The sequence below is a fragment of the Montipora capricornis genome, chromosome 9 (genome assembly GCF_036669925.1).
Source record: "Montipora capricornis isolate CH-2021 chromosome 9, ASM3666992v2, whole genome shotgun sequence".
In the NCBI taxonomy this organism is placed as follows: Eukaryota; Metazoa; Cnidaria; class Anthozoa; order Scleractinia; family Acroporidae; genus Montipora; species Montipora capricornis.
The window spans coordinates 20910449-20926318 of NC_090891.1; the positions used below are offsets into that span (position 1 = coordinate 20910449).

Here is a 15870-nt window from a genome sequence, read left to right on the forward strand (position 1 = left end):
AGAGCACTAATCGGGGACACTGTAAATTGAAATTAACAAGTTAACGCAAATCAAATCAAATTTTGGTTTTTGAGGAGAGGAGAAAACCGGAGTACCCGGAGAAAAACCTCTCGGGGCAGTGTAGAGAACCAACAAACTCAACCCACATATGACGCCGAGTCTAGTCTAGGAATCGAACCCGGGCCACATTGGTGAGAGGCGAGTGCTCTCGCCACTGCGCCATCCCTGCACCCCAAGAATGCTAAGTCTTGGCTCTCCATTGAAAAAAGGGACCGGCACACTTCGTTTTTACTGTAGCCTGTGCCAGGATCCCAGATAGTCGGGAAAGAGAAAAACTGCGTGCAAAAAACAAGCGACCCAAGCCCTCGCTCCGCTTGTTTTTCGCACGCAGTCTTTTTTCTCTTTCCCGACTATCTGGGAGCCTGGTACAGGCTACGTTTTTACAGGGAGTGCCCTCGCGACAGCTAGTAATTCTCTCTATCGGAACACTCTCTGTTTTCATTCTCTTCTCTGTTAAGCAAACTCAAGTATTAGCAGCACGCTTAAGTTCTCTACGCCAGCCTGACACATCTCTACAATCTGTAAGATCGCTAAAAACCATACAACTCTCCAGCCAGACAATTCTCTGAGCTGTTTGATACGCTTTATTAGGCGGAAACCTCACGTCAGAAACCTTTCTAACATTACACCATCCTCTACACCACAGCCGTGCGTGACATCTTCAAAACATTTTTCCTAGAGTCGGATACCCCTGAAAACCAAGTATCTCTCCTTACACCACCCCCCTTAAGGTGACCACTGAGTTTGATATCTTTGTGAGCCATACTCCTTTGCCTAACACAGTTTCGCAGCTAACCAGTTTCTATGGTCTCCCGGTGAACCTCAGTGATGTGGAGTCTCGTTGCACATTCTTGTTCGGCGTGCTTCTTTTTACTGATATACTGCTACTTGACTAGGACTTGTCTAAGGTAGAAAATTAAGCTTCTATTGGAGGCATCTATACAGCCGATTATAATAAATAACAAGCTCGTCCCATTGGAAATTTCTGAAAGGCACTACCATTATTCTAAGGCACACCTTGCTTATAGAAAGATTAAACCTTGTGCGCCGGCATTACTGTAAGACAAACACAGCTCAAAATATAGACTTCCGTTGAACAGCATATCATCATTCGCTGATCGAGTGTGTTACAGTCAGTACCCCGCCGGAGATCAAGTGAAGATGCATGTGTGGATAAAGAAATGAAGAGAATGTTAGAAAACCAACTTTAACTGCTTTCAAAGACGTTCGGAACTCCAAAGTCAACAGGCAGTGAGACAAGTATTTACTGATGTGAAAATTCCAAAGATATTTTAAGAAAATTCGGCGGAAGTGTTTGCTTCCACGAATTACTCAGTCCCTGGACAACGCTCAATTTCAGTTTACGTTTAGAGATGGCGAATTGGCGAAAAATTTCTGCAGCGAAGACCAAACAACGGTATCTCAGTACATGCATAATTTCCATGTAAAATTGAGGGCGTTGTCGTTAAAAAAACATTGCTTATCTTTTAAACAATTAAGTTTGGTTAGGGGTCGCTATCCAACTTTCCTCTTAGACGATTGTCTCTCAGCAAACATTGCGCAATTAAATTCAAACCCAGTCGGTAAATATTTACCTTGTCTATAGCAGATCACAATATTTTGTAAATCATTCTTATCGTTAGCCGCGTTTTTCGGCTGAGTGTTTTGTCTAAAATCCGTGTTTACTTTGAAACGGGATCGGACGAAAAATCGCAGATAGGCGTGGAACGCACTTTATGCTATACAGCGTCTTGGCGGCGGTCGTCTAGTAACGCCTGATTCGATCAAAAACACCCTTAGGCATATCAGCTAGTTTTTCCAAAATCAAAACGAAAAAATTATGTTTACAATTACGCCATGTTGTCGTATTGTTTCTATTCAATCATTGTGCCGTTTGGGTGAGCACGTAAACCACATTACGGGACGAGTAAACAACAAGGCCATGATTCAGGAAACTACACCATAGATTCCTTGAATTTCTCATCTGACGGTTGCCACTTTGAAACTTTCTTTTAAGGCTTTGCAAAAACAATCGATACGTCCAAAGGAATTTAATTTTAAGAAGGCTCAAAATTCGTCTCAAAACCTGTTAACATATTTATCTCATGTTGTTTCTCAGCGAAAATTTGAAGATAAAATGAACTATGTAATAGTTTGCCCTGACATGGTGCGACCATTCGTATGACTGTCTTTCACCTGTCGATCGTCTAAAGTACTTTTCCCAATCCATCTATTAACTGAGGATAACCGCGAATTAGATACTCCTTTCTAACGCAGAGTTTTACTGTGTCCTTATAGAATGATAAATAGAGAGAGAGTCAGAGAGAGAGAGAGAGAGAGAGAGAGAGAGAGCGAAAGAGAGAGAAAGCGTATTCATACAATTACATTTTCTCGTGCTGCCTTAACGGTATCCGGCACTGTTCAAAGTGATAAATCAAATGTTATTCCGTTAGACATACTCAATATCGATTTAACGCGGTAAGTGACTGATAACAATGAAAACAATTCCTTTTCATCGCTTTGACGATGAAAGGAGTGACCATTGTTTTGTCAAAAATAGCTTCTGCTTATCGGCGGCAAAGATATATCGCGAGCTAATATTTCTTGCGGTTAGCTCTGCCCTCGGGTTAGTTGCGACTACGAATGGAATAGAATGACTTGTCTTGATGAATTTATATACTTAACAAACCAAGAATTAGATTAATAATAAGCAGATTTTGAGAATTTACCTCGACCTAAGAAAATGTTGTCGTTCGAGGGTGTCACTCGTCCCTTAGTCGGGGAAGTCTATTTTTGATATTGATTTCAATTGATTTAAGTTCAAGGTTATTAAAACAGAGAAATAAATCATTGTCATTAATTTCGGCAAATTATTATGATAGTGCTTCAAGGCCGTTCATTTTTATAAAACAGTGTTGAAAAGGCCAAATCAAAAGAGAAAAGCATTGATCTACTTGAAGCAGCTTATAGAGCTAAACTAATTGTTCTAAAACTTGCTCTATGCTAATTCCAGATTGTCACACGCTTCAGGGTCTGAAACCAAATACAAGACAACTTAAATTTATCAATCCAGAGTCGCTTTCCAAACAAAAGAAGAGTGTTTGTTTAAATACTAAAAAGCTTTCAAACAACTAGTCAATTCACAAATCGCAAAGCTGAATAAAAATATGTAACAATGAAAAAAAAAAAGCACTGGACCTTAGAGGTTTCTTTGTTAAAGCCTCAATAACATGGACAGGTGATTGGATCGCAGTTCCATCTTGTCAAAGAATAAACCAAAGAACGATGCTGAAATCAGAGTTGTTACCACCCACTGTGGGAAGTTTGGCAGATCTGAGGGTTTTGTTCCATACAGCGTGGGCGAATTGTCGTTTTCGTTTTGACGTTCAATGTTTATTCTCCTTCGATTTTTCAGCTCTTTGCCTTTTTTGAACCAGGGTTAGCCCGGCAAGCTTAAGTCATTCACTGCATGGACTATGTTTACACTTATGCTCATATTTATATGTTGTCGGTCAAATGTCAAATCCGGTCTCCGAGGGGTTGAATCCGTTTTTACTTAGGTTAAATTGGTGATCGTCATTTTATCTAAGTTGAATATGCATTCTACCTCTTTTAAACAGCTATCAACTCCCCACCCCACCCCAAAAGGACTGAAAACAGCTATACCTTCCCTCAAACTCTGTCTTTCGGATTTCAATTCATCTTCTTAATGATTCGTATCATCTTATCGGTTTCTGTATTCATACATTTCATTTATCCATTTAGTCAATGTTTACAGCACAGCGGTAAGGGAACAACGAAATGTTCTATGCAGTAGTAGAACTCAGTCCCTCCAGATCTAAAGTGCTGTGTCTTCACGACAACGACGAACACAGTTATTTTCATCATTGACTTTAATTTTGTATAATAAGTCAATATCCTCGTATTATAACCAAAACTAATCCTAACCTGACCCTAATTTTTCTCTGGGCTTAATTTAGACTCCAAAAAGTTTTTTCAATTCCTCTGAGTGCGTATTCATCTAGTAGGTAAAAACGGATTCAACCTGACAGCGGATGTCCACCACATCATTATCGGCAACCTCGTTCCCAGGGTTCTCTCCTACTCTTCCCCTGGAGAAGAGTAGGAGAAAACCCTAGGAACGAGGTTGCATTGTCGACCGGTGAAAGTGGTGGATGTTTACCTCACCGTTTCGCGGTGAATAATAGTTAAATTTTTTTATTTTGTGGCGTAGCGGTTGCTTTAGTCGTCGTCATTACTAAAGATCACTAGGAAACGATAGCATTCGCAAGGAGGACGACGAGAACGTCTTCTGAAACCATATCAATTTGAGTTACACTATCACTCTCGAGCGCAAACCGGTTGGATTAGTTGGTTGGACATCGGACCACTGTGCGGGGAGGTCGCGGGATCAAGCTAACTGAGGATAAACTGCATCTGAAAATGGTTAGACTCTCTAGTCTTCTCGGATTAGGACGAAAAACCGAAAGCCCCGTCTCATAACCCTTCAATGTTCATAACCCTATGGAGCGTAAAAGAACCCAGATTCACCTCCATTCGCAAAGACTGAGTAGGGTACTACACTACGCTACTCTAAAATCCGAGGATAAAAAGATGGAGACCAATGAAAATAGCAGTCTGGAATAGCTACAGGATTACTCTTTGGAAGAGCATCCAACACAGGTGTTGTTTTTTTCACCAGGACTTTGCAAAAAGGAAAACTCTGCTTTGTTAGAGTACGTTTCTCAAACTAATAGCGCAACTGCGTGGGGTCATTCTGAGACTATCACCACTATCCGGAAGCACCCTCAACGTCGTTGTTTGGAAGCTTGACAAAAAAATGCATCCTAAGCTCCTTTGAATTGTGAGTATGGCGACCTTTTTACCTGACAAGGACGTTAATTGCTATTAAAAGTCGCATCCTTTACATGGATACATATTTAATAATCCTAGAAGTCGTGAGACTATACAGGATACTAAAACAATCAGCGACGAAACAGAAAACTAGCAAAAGTAAATAAATAAATACATAAATTAAATTATTTACAGCATATAAATATTTACATTGCGTTGCGTTGAAATATTGTCTTATGGTTGGCAAAGCATTCGCTTGAAGGCAGTAACAGACTCAGCATTAACAGCAGCCACTGAAAGACCCGATGCCAGAGGAGGAAGACAACAGGGAAAAAAAAGAGAATTTACATGCAATAATGCGGGCAAAGATATGTCTGAACTTATGAACTTCCTTTGTTTTCTTAGCAAATCGTTGCGCCTTTAAAAGGACTCTTGCGATAACTTTGGATCATCTCTGATGAAGACACAAGCACTGAGAAGTGTCAAAACTTTGAATTGCAACTTTACTAAAGCTACATTCACAACATGATTCTCCAAGTCTCATGTTGTCAACCTGAGTGCAATGTGAACATTTCGTTATCAATACCATTCATACCAATCTTATTCCTGGATGTTGGTACAGTACACCCATTCACGCACGGTCGAACGACTTGGAATGATCGAGAAATTATTACAGTAACACGGACTTATATTTTCAGATAACTATTTTGTTGCAGACGTCGTCGTCTTGTTAAAGCTTCCAACCCGGCATTCGTTGCCCAACTGATGGATAGCGTTGCCGTAAACACTTTTTTTCTTTGGCCATCTCAGTTCAGTATCAGGAACAATACACAAACAGCAGTGACAAACATCAGATATAAACGCATCCCTCAAAATGATTTTTTACTTGACGTTTCGTTGCCGGCAATGATATGGACGGAACGAAACAAAAGACTGAAATGTTGGCTCAAACGTTTGACCACTTTCAAACTTTGAGCAACAACTTCCAAGAATGCACACAACGTGCAACTGGGATTCGAATCCATGACCTTTTGATTTGCACACGGCGATGGGTTCGAACCCCGCTCAAGGCTGAATTTTTTCAGGCTTCCTGGCAAATACTTATAATAAGTTTCTCATTTAATTGCGATGATTTTGTCACCGTTCAAATTAATGAAATTTCATTTCTTCTAAATATTAAGTAAATAAACCCCTTCTGGTGGCTGGTATGGCGGCTGATGATGTCCGCGGTTGAGAGCGTGTCCAAAAAATGAATATTTGGCCGAGAAGCGAAGCTTCGAGGGAAAATAAGAAATTCTGAGGGTAATCTCTCGGCCAAGGACATTATCAGCCAACATACCAGCAAGCCAGAAAGGGGTTTATTTATCTTATAACCCTGCCATTAATTTTCATACCACGCAAAACAACCGTTCGTAAAAAGCCAGTGTTGAATGTGACTTTTTGGATGCCCCTTTCAAAATTTAAAAAGAAAGAGTGTCTGTCTCAGAAAAAAAATAAAACCATTTAAACTATCACTGCCAGTCAAAAACTCGAAAGCAAGGCGCTTTTTTGTATACTGAAAAAGAAATTTAATTCAACGATGAAAGACAGAATGTGCAAAGTCTGGATGACAGTGTTTTCAAGTGCGGCGGGAATTTTTCTCTCCTTCGAAAGGTTGGTTTATTTTATAGTTAGTAAACACAGAGTATTAAATTTTCTAATGTATAAAACGACTCGGTGTAAATAGGATTTAATCTCTTTGTTCACCTTCAAAGACGTTGACAGCATGTTTTGTTGAGTTTCTTGTACTTTTCCGAACAGTACTTGCGACCCGGCCTTTAATGTCACTATCACTAGACTCCAGGCCCCAGTTGTTGAAACGATGGATATCGCTATCCGCCGGATAAATCACTACCCAGTGGATAAAGTCGTAGAGATATAGCGATTTATACGGTGGATAGCGTTATCCACCTTTTGAACAACTGGGGCCAGAAGACGAGTTGTTTTTCTTCCCGGTAAAATGAAAACTCTTTTGCTGCCTTTTTTCCGCCGGATTTGTTTCTTTTCAACGGAAATGATCGCTACAGCATTTCGCAGGGCAAATATCCACGCAAATGGGGGTTATTGCGTGATAACTGTCCTGTGAGTTTGCACCACGTGACGTAAATTAGCCAATAAAGTCGCCCGAAAATTTATGGGTTTTATGGGTGGGTTATAACATATCATATTCAGTATGTTAAAAGAGGCAGAAAGCCTGGTTAAGTTACACCTTAATTTCTGCACTTACCAGTCGAAGTAATTGAAGCCGGCGAAAATGGTACGCAAGAGACCTAGAATTGGAATAGTTGGTAGTGTAAAGGATGGGTGCTCTTACGTACATTTGAGAGGAAACCATAACGGACTCCTGGGTCCCGTTTCTAGAAAGTCCCGAAACTTTACGGGCCATTTTCGGGTGTCACAATTTCCTCTGTATCTCAAAGACGGTAAAGGATTTCACGAATAGCTTTGCGGCCGGTTTTCGGGAGTTTCGAGAAACGGGCCCCTCGTCCCAGTTGTTCAAATGATGAGTCACCATCAATCTGTGCACAAATTTACCAGTTTCAGCACTTGGACTCCTTCAATTTGACTACTGTCTGTTTTGTTGTTATGTAATGTGGAGTCATTGATCAGTAGTCCATTCAGAATATTACGCCAAGCCGACCACATTGCTGAAGGAAAGGTCAGACCACAACACCGGGAACTCCATGCCCTACTCTTTTCGACTAGTGTGTGGGATCTTTAACGTTCCACAGAGTTTATGAACATAGAAGGGTTGTGAGACGGGGCCTATGGTTTTTTAAGACCCTGAGTGTTGGTCCGGCCGGAGTCGAACTCACGACCTCTCGCATGGCAGCCCTGTGCTCAACCAACTGAGCCATTGGTGGCGGTAATATATGTATTTGGGCACGTAAATACATTCAAACTTTAGCTGCAGAATATGTAAGTGAGTAACCGTGAATATGCACACTCTAAGGACATCTAAGGTAAAGGTGTGTACAAAACGTTTACCAAACGGTTAAACGTGAAGTATATTTCATATTCTGGATAGTGACTTACTACAGAACAGCCAACCATTTAAGTGCGTAAAATGCGTGTCAGTTGTTGAAGTTTGACATAAACGGCCTTCCACTTTAATTTAAGGTTCATTGTCACTGTACTGATGTTCTAAAGCACGTAATTTTACCATGTGGTTTTGAAGAGGGTGTCAAACAAATACACCAAGCGTTCCTTTACGGAGCAATTTCTTTACTATATATATATAATGCTGAGCCACTGAAGAATACATCCCACGAATCCTCTAATATATATACTGATATGGGGCAAGCCTTAAAGGAGAACTGAAGGCTAGAAAATCAAATTTTTTTGTGTCTTATTATTATCGAAATATAACGTCCTTTACCTAAACAAACAGGAAAAATCCTTTTTCATCTCGAAAGGCCTTGAATTTGCCCAAAATCTTTGGTTATTTTTCCAATTTGAACGCCCGCCATTTTGTTTGCTTTTCCTTCCGGTTACTTCCAAAAAAGGAATGTCAGCCGCCATGTTGTGACGTCATTGCGCACAAGCAAGCAGCTGGTTTTCACTGAAATCTTCTGTTATCGTTGAGTCTCAACATAGTACTCCGCTTTCTTCGTCGTTAATACACGTAAGTTTATGGCAGAACTTGAACCACATTCTTTCGATCCAATGCGAGAAAGTTCAGGATCGGAGGAAGAGGAAGCAACCGAAAGGGAAGACTCAAGATGGCGAAATACGACTTGGTGCAACTGTGATTTTTGCTTGAACTGGGAGGCCGGGACAGCAAGAAAAGGAATGCATCTGCTGCCGCGAGATAGAGGAGCTATGAACAAATCCCAGGTGAATTGATTGTATTCAAAAGGCAATTAAAACAACTTGATTACTAAGAGATTCTGTTGGCTGCTTTTGTTTTGTCTGTCATTTCGATTCAATTTGAGAAACTATTCGTTGTGTAACGCAGCATTCTAGCTTTTCGACCGTGTTTACAAAGAAAAGTGCTATAAACTGCCATCGCGGGTCTGAGTGCTGCGATTAATGAACAACATGTATGTAAACACATAAGCTCTGTTCGTAGTTTTGCGAATTTTCAAACTTCAATTAAACATCTTTGTGATCGTTGTCGAGTTTATAAAACCCAGCTTGAAGTGCGAATGCCAATCACGAAATAACGTGTCCCAGTTGCTTGCAAAAACAACCTTTCGGTTCACTTCTCCGGCGCTTGGTTTGCCACTGAAATCTCCCGACTAAAGAAAACATAACTTACTCACTGGGCATAAATGGAATCGATGGAGTCGCAGTTATTCATCATTTCATCAATTACATGCAATTGTCGCCTCGACTGCTATGGCCAAGACACCTTCAAAACAGGAGGGTTCGAATGATCCGAACAGATGTGACAGGCCTGGATATTTGGCTAGTTTTTTCTTCTAAATTCGGATGATCCATTCTTCGAGAAGGACTTCATTTTAAAGAGGGAAACGATGAGAGTTCTACTAGAACAGCCCACAATAGCGCCCTGAACCATTTTTCAAGTTTCCCGCGTTCAAGCAAGTGAGCGCAATGACGTCACGCATAGCGCCCAAGCCTGCTATAGTACAGCCAAAATGGCGGACTTCCATGGAGTGACCAATACGGATCTTTCTGGCCTCATAAAAACGTCAAAATGTAAGGAACCCCTCAAATACTCGAATATTTCCTTTAACTAAGTCAGGCACGACAAATTTGGCGAAGAAAAAAATATTTCATTTTTATCTTCAGTTCTCCTTTAAAGCGGAGCTCATCAATTGTTATTTATATTAAAGACTTATCTTTGTCTTGTCAGATATTTTCATAACTTACCATACGACCAGGCCCTCCTGCTAGTCCATTTTTCCCGTGCTCTTTTCGCCGTTTTTGGTCAGCATTATTCAGACTGCTTTCTCGTGCTTTTGCTTGCTCTTTCTTCCTGCTGCTCGTCAATATGTTTTTATCTGTTTATTCGGGTTCTTTCTTGCACTCTCTCTCGTTGTTTGTCACCGATACCAGCTGATATTTCACCTGTATTCTCGTGCTCTGAGTCCCTCTATTTCACGTCGAGCATCGCCTACTCCAACTCGTCGCCTGCTTAACGTTTATGTCCACTTTTTCTTCGTTCCTTGTTGTACGACATCTCTTAAAAAAAATCATACTTACTGCTTGTTTTACTAAAAGGCAGCGCTAGATGCAATACGCTGGCCAGGCAACTTCCCGCCCAAAAAAAGGCGGGTTCCAACCTATGCAACTTCCCGCCAAAAAAACCGTAGTGTTCAAGCAGTGCAATCAGGGCGCTTATCGCTTATACATTTTCCGCCCTGGTGCAATCGACGACTTTAACGTGATACGTGATACGTTTTGCTCATAACTTCTCACCATGGTCCTGCTGGACTTCAAACATGCTCTACCACTTTGAACAACGAACTTGGCAATCAACCTTTTATAATATTTGCAATATGATCTTTGGATAGCAATTGATTTCTATTTCTCATCTCTTATGTGTTGATGTCCTTAGTCTGCCACATAGTTTAAGTTAGTTTTAAGTTTTTATTTCTTGTCCTGTAGGGTATCTTTATTATAGTTCGCATATGACCCCACGAGCATGAATGATTGCTTTAATATTGATTGTGTTTAAATAAAGGATATTGTTGTCTTCAGTTTTGAAAATAATGCAAAACAGCCTCAGTTGTATTTGCATTAGATTCTGAATGTTACTTTTAAAAGGCAAACCATTAAAAAGCGTACATAGTTTGAAGGAGTCTAGGAAAAATATTTAAAATATTCATGGATTTGAAGTTCCTGAAGCAGGCAAACCTTGAAGAGTTTACATAACTAAATTTGGAATATACAGCATTTCTATAGTCCACAGGATTCCATTTCTTTACATTGAGAAGTACTGTGAGAGCTGTCAGGTAACTCGGATGGAAATTTGACAGACTTTACCTGTAGTTCAAATCATTAGTATTTGGTCGTTAGTGGAACATAATATTATAAAGTGCTATTATTATACTTTGATTTTCTTTTCTTCATTTCAACCAAAACAAAGTGATCAATCATCACCACCACCATTACTATAACTGATTTGGCTTTTAGAAAGTTGAAAGCCGGCGGCTCAAAGAGTAAACTGTGCCAAAAAGTTAGGTTAAAAAGACTATAATGGTATTTGAGTAGTATTGCAGAACAATGTTGTATATATCATTAAATCATGTATGTCATTAAATCAATAGGACAAATGACTGGCATTTTATAATTCATAAGTAAAGTTATCTGCTCACAGCTGGAGTACCAAATTCCTCTACTGTTTCAGTCATTTTTCAGGTTGATAGCGTTAAAGGTAGTGCAGCATCTCCACCAGCAGACCTGTTTGGTCTTAACATTGCAAATCCACAATTTATCTCCAAAAAGGTACAACAAGAACCTTTGTAATTTTTGTAAGGGAGTCCCCCTTGGGGAAGTTTGTTTATTTTGTTGTTTAATACCATCCAGGGACTAAATCAAGGATGGAAATAGATTACAGCTTGAAAAAGTTGGCCCCCTTTTTTTTACTTCTTACACTTACTGCAATTCATCTTTGGAATGGTAGGTATGATTAGTATTATTTAACCCACTGACTCCCAGGGGTTCCCCATTGACGAGTAAAATATGGCCGGTATGGCCGGTTCAGGCCGGCACCTAATGTTGAAATATTTTTTACACACGGAAAGGTAACAGGAATTATTTGTGTGAAGTCTTACCCAGAATACTGCAATGTTGGATTATCCCTCTTTCAAATGTAGCTTTGCATGCTTTTGCTCAATGTATTTGAAGAATTGTTACAGAAATATGAAGTTATACAGTTCTTTTTTAAGTTAAATGGAAGGGATCAAAAATCTATTGAAGCGGCTGTGTTGCAACCAGAGTCCGCAAAGAAAGGTTAAATAATTTATTGTGCTGGAAGTATTTAGTAGGCCAGCTTGAAGTTTTGGAGGATGGCAAGTACTGAATCAAAGTTTTCTAAACTTTGAAGTTACCTAATTTTATATCCTCCTGCTGTTTTTTATCTTCCAGCAATTACGAAAATCAATAATAATGAATAATTATTCTTTTATATTGCAAGAAGATAAAATCAATTCTTGATTAATTATTTTTGTTGTTGTGACATTGACCCACTAGTATGTGATGAAGGCGTATAATTGGCTGCATGAAGTAATATTTTGTTACAGTAAAATCCTCCCTGCTAGTAAGTAGGTAGCAGGGTAGATAGGTAAGCGCTGTCCGAACCAATGACCCAACACGCCGGTGCTTATCCCCGGCTTCGATAGCACTAAGCGACTAGGAGTATTCTTAACTCCCCCCTTGATGGGATGCTAATCCATCGCGGGGTTACCCCCAGCATTTCGCCGTTACCCATTTAAACACCTGGTTGAAAAGAGGCTCCGGACCACTCACTCCGGCCACTGCGCCTCCCCGGTTCCTGGTAGCAAGTGGGATTCCTGAATCAAAATTTCAACTTGGAATATTGTTGGCTATTCCGAGTTAACCTAATCTATGTTTATCTCTATTTTGGGCGGGAAGCAAACAAATGGCACTTTGCTTGGAACGACAAATGGCAAAATATAATTGCAACTAAAAGGTTTTCTTCTAGTGTACCCAATATGAGGTACTATAGACCTCATTCATAAATGGCGGTCACATTTATAATTCTTTTGTCCAAGTGCAAATTAGCCTACCAAGCCTCATTTTAGAGCAAGAATTCTTTTCAATTCACTGTATGGTATCGAGGCTTGGTAGGCTAATTTGCACTTCGACAAAAAAATTATAAATTGACCGCCATTTATGAATAAGGTCTATGACATGTTTGAAAGTGTGATATTGTTTATTATTGCTGCTAAATTCAATTTAAAATAACAACTGAAATACATTTCTAAGTTTTCGGAGACCTCATGCATGTCTTTTTTTTTTCGTTGGTCTTAAAGAGTTTGCTTCTCTGGATCACTTGAATCGCAATTTTAACAACTTAATTTTGAAAAAATGGCTCAAAAATCTCTTCTGGTAGACGCAGTCCCCCGCGGAAATAGCACGTAAATATTTAGTCGGAAGAGAAGAACATTTGGAAATTTAGTGGTGTATTTTTTGCTCCATTGAATTGAAATCACGATAGTAATCCATTAGCCGGCCAAGCCCCACAAACGAATTTCCACTCAAATACTGTCACAGCAACCGAGACTCGCGTTGACCTTGAAATTTCCTAAAAAAGATTCTCTCGTAGAACTGTTGATTCATAAGAGAATCTCGCTGGCATAGAAACGCACTATGCAGTCAAAACATTCGTCAGTTTTACAGGCCTGAAAAACGGGTTTTTTTAAATTCAGGGTGATCTGATTTATATCCGATGGCAGCCACGTTTAATTTGATCTATTGAAGTCACATGAAAAGGCGTCGACTAATCAGACATTTTTCGCCAGTGAACGTATCACGTGCCGTATGGCGCAACGCATGCGCAGACATTTTTGGTCGGTGAAGGTATTGGCGTTCATGAAAAGTCGAACATGCGGAAGGTCGTAGGATGACGTCACAACCAAAACGATTGCTACACTTTCTTTACCACTGGCGGAGGGTTGAAACGAGGTAAATTTAGGATGGGGGTGGGCTTTCCAGTCTTGTATCCATTCCACCAATTTTCCACCAGCTGCATTTCCGAAATATTGGGTCTTTTACATGTAATCGATATAGCGACATTTTATGAGCGATTTACAGAAAAACACCTGATGGGTTGCCCTGTACAGAGTCTTTTACTCAAAAAAAAAAAAAACCCAAGTAAAGCTCACACATCAGAGCGAGCCGACACACCTACCATGACAGGGTAGAATCAAAAAAATTCAGGAATATAGAGGAAGAAATTCTTGCGAGAGGAACAACAGTAAGCAATGGCATTGATTATATCTAAACATTATTTATTACATTATGAAAAAGGCTAAAAGTTACGTGAAATAATCATCTTTAAACGCAACTGTTAAGACAACATTTATTACATTGTTTAAGACTTAATTGATTATATTTTGACCAGGTTTAGCCTTATGAATTTCTTCAAATGTGCTTTAAACCCCTTTCAAACCAATTTAACAAGCATTAATCGACCATCTCCCTAGGGAAGCTGGCTTCATAGCTGGTCATAAAGGCCGGGACACACTAGGCGATACGTCGCGGGGACAAGTCGCCTTGTGGGAGACGGTGAATTTTATGAAAATCATTGTCGCTGCGGCAGAATTTTGTCGCCGCGATCAGTCGCACGAATTCAAACCAGTTTGAACTCACGCGACTAACCGCAGCGACACAGTTAGCGAATGCAGCGTTTTCGCACCATGTGTCACGCTGCGACAAAATATAAAAGAACCACGAGAGAGCGTCATATGGTCAGCCATATTGAAATAGAAAACTAGTTGACATTGCCCCTCATACGAGATCACTGCGTGTGCGCAGTGATATCGACTTGTCGCCTAGTGTGTCCCGGCCTTAAGCTTCATAACCGTCCGGGTCCCGTGCGCTTCGCTCTTTTACGTGAAAATTACTGATCGTGCTACAATGATTATTTCAACATCCACTGCTCGGACATTGCAGACAAGGAGAAAACATATAGAGACACTTAATAGGCCAGTTTCGTATTCTAACGGTTGGACTGGATCTAGCATGAAGTGGAGGCTAATGCGGGCAAATTAATTTGCATTTGAAAAGATTTGCCCGCATTAGCTTCCATTCCATGCTAGATCCAGTTCAGCCGTGAGAATTCGAAAATGGTCTATTGACCGCTCCCGTTTAGGGCTTTTCAGGGCCGATGACACAGGTTATACATTGATATGAAGACAAAAATTTAAGAATGGAAACTTGTTGAAGGAAGGGTAGCTGGCTATATACACGCGTAGACGAGAAGTTCAAGCGGGATTCGACTCAGAATAAATCCAGTTCAAGTTGTGGTCAGAGCGACTGGCGTCCTAACAACACGCGGGACCACACGCAAGACCATCATTGCCGCGATACACTACAGACATCCCGCCGATGGATTGGTCACGATACCGATTAAGAAAATCTTCTTATTTCAGTAGACTGCAAAAAAAAAATAAATGAAAGGGCTAAATGTGGGCGATTTTAGTTTTTGCTGTCACGTTTCCTTGGCCAATTTTCGCAGCTGCTCTTAGTCTATCTAGCTAAGCTTTGTCGTTTCAATCTTTTTTCCCAGAAGACGCTTCACTAGTTCAATGGAAAAAGATCCTTCGCCACTCGAAGCACGCCACATTGGACCCAAGATCTCTTGCAAGGCATTTTGGTCATCGTTTCCCAGCGTCTCTTGCGCTCGTCGTAGCATTCAACGCTATCAAGACTTCCGGAGTTATTGCAGCCCCCGAAAAGGAAAATCCTGTTTCCGAGTCTAGTTACACCAGCAGCTTGGCGAGGAATGGAGAAATTAGGCAGTGAAGCCCAATTTCCTGTCTCAGGGTCAAACGCTTCACACGAGGACAGATACGCCCCCGTCGAGGATTGGCCACCGATTACAAAGATCTTTCCATTCATTTCCACCGCGCAGGCAAAGTACCGCGCCACTTGCGTCGGTGAAACGTCGTTCCACACTTTTTTACGTGGATTATATCGCTCGACGGTTCTCAGAAACTCACTTCTATCGCTCAAACCACCTATTGCGTACACAAAACCGCGACATGCCGCCGAGCAAAGACCAGCCCGTTTGTAAGACATGGGTGTTTCCACAAACCATTTGTTGATGTCCGCATCGTAACGCATGACTTGTTTGGTGGAGCCGCCATTTGGTATTCTACCTCCAATGATGAAAATATGATCCCCGGATGTTACGGCAGTGGCTGCGCAGCGCATTTGCGGCATATTCGCTACCGCTAGCCATGTATTGGTGTGGGCGTTGTA

The 15870-nt window shown here is 40.7% G+C and overlaps 1 protein-coding gene across 1 annotated transcript in view; it reads right to left on the reverse strand.

Annotated features, from left to right (window-relative positions):
• Positions 1 to 13884: 13884 nt before the first annotated feature.
• Positions 13885 to 15870, reverse strand: part of LOC138015314 (kelch-like protein 12) — a 4537-nt gene continuing 2551 nt past the window's right edge. Inside the window, exon 1 of the mRNA XM_068862300.1 lies at positions 13885 to 15870. This exon is cut by the window's right edge and continues 2551 nt beyond it. Within this exon, the coding sequence (XP_068718401.1) occupies positions 15187 to 15870 (684 nt within the window). The 3' untranslated portion in view covers positions 13885 to 15186.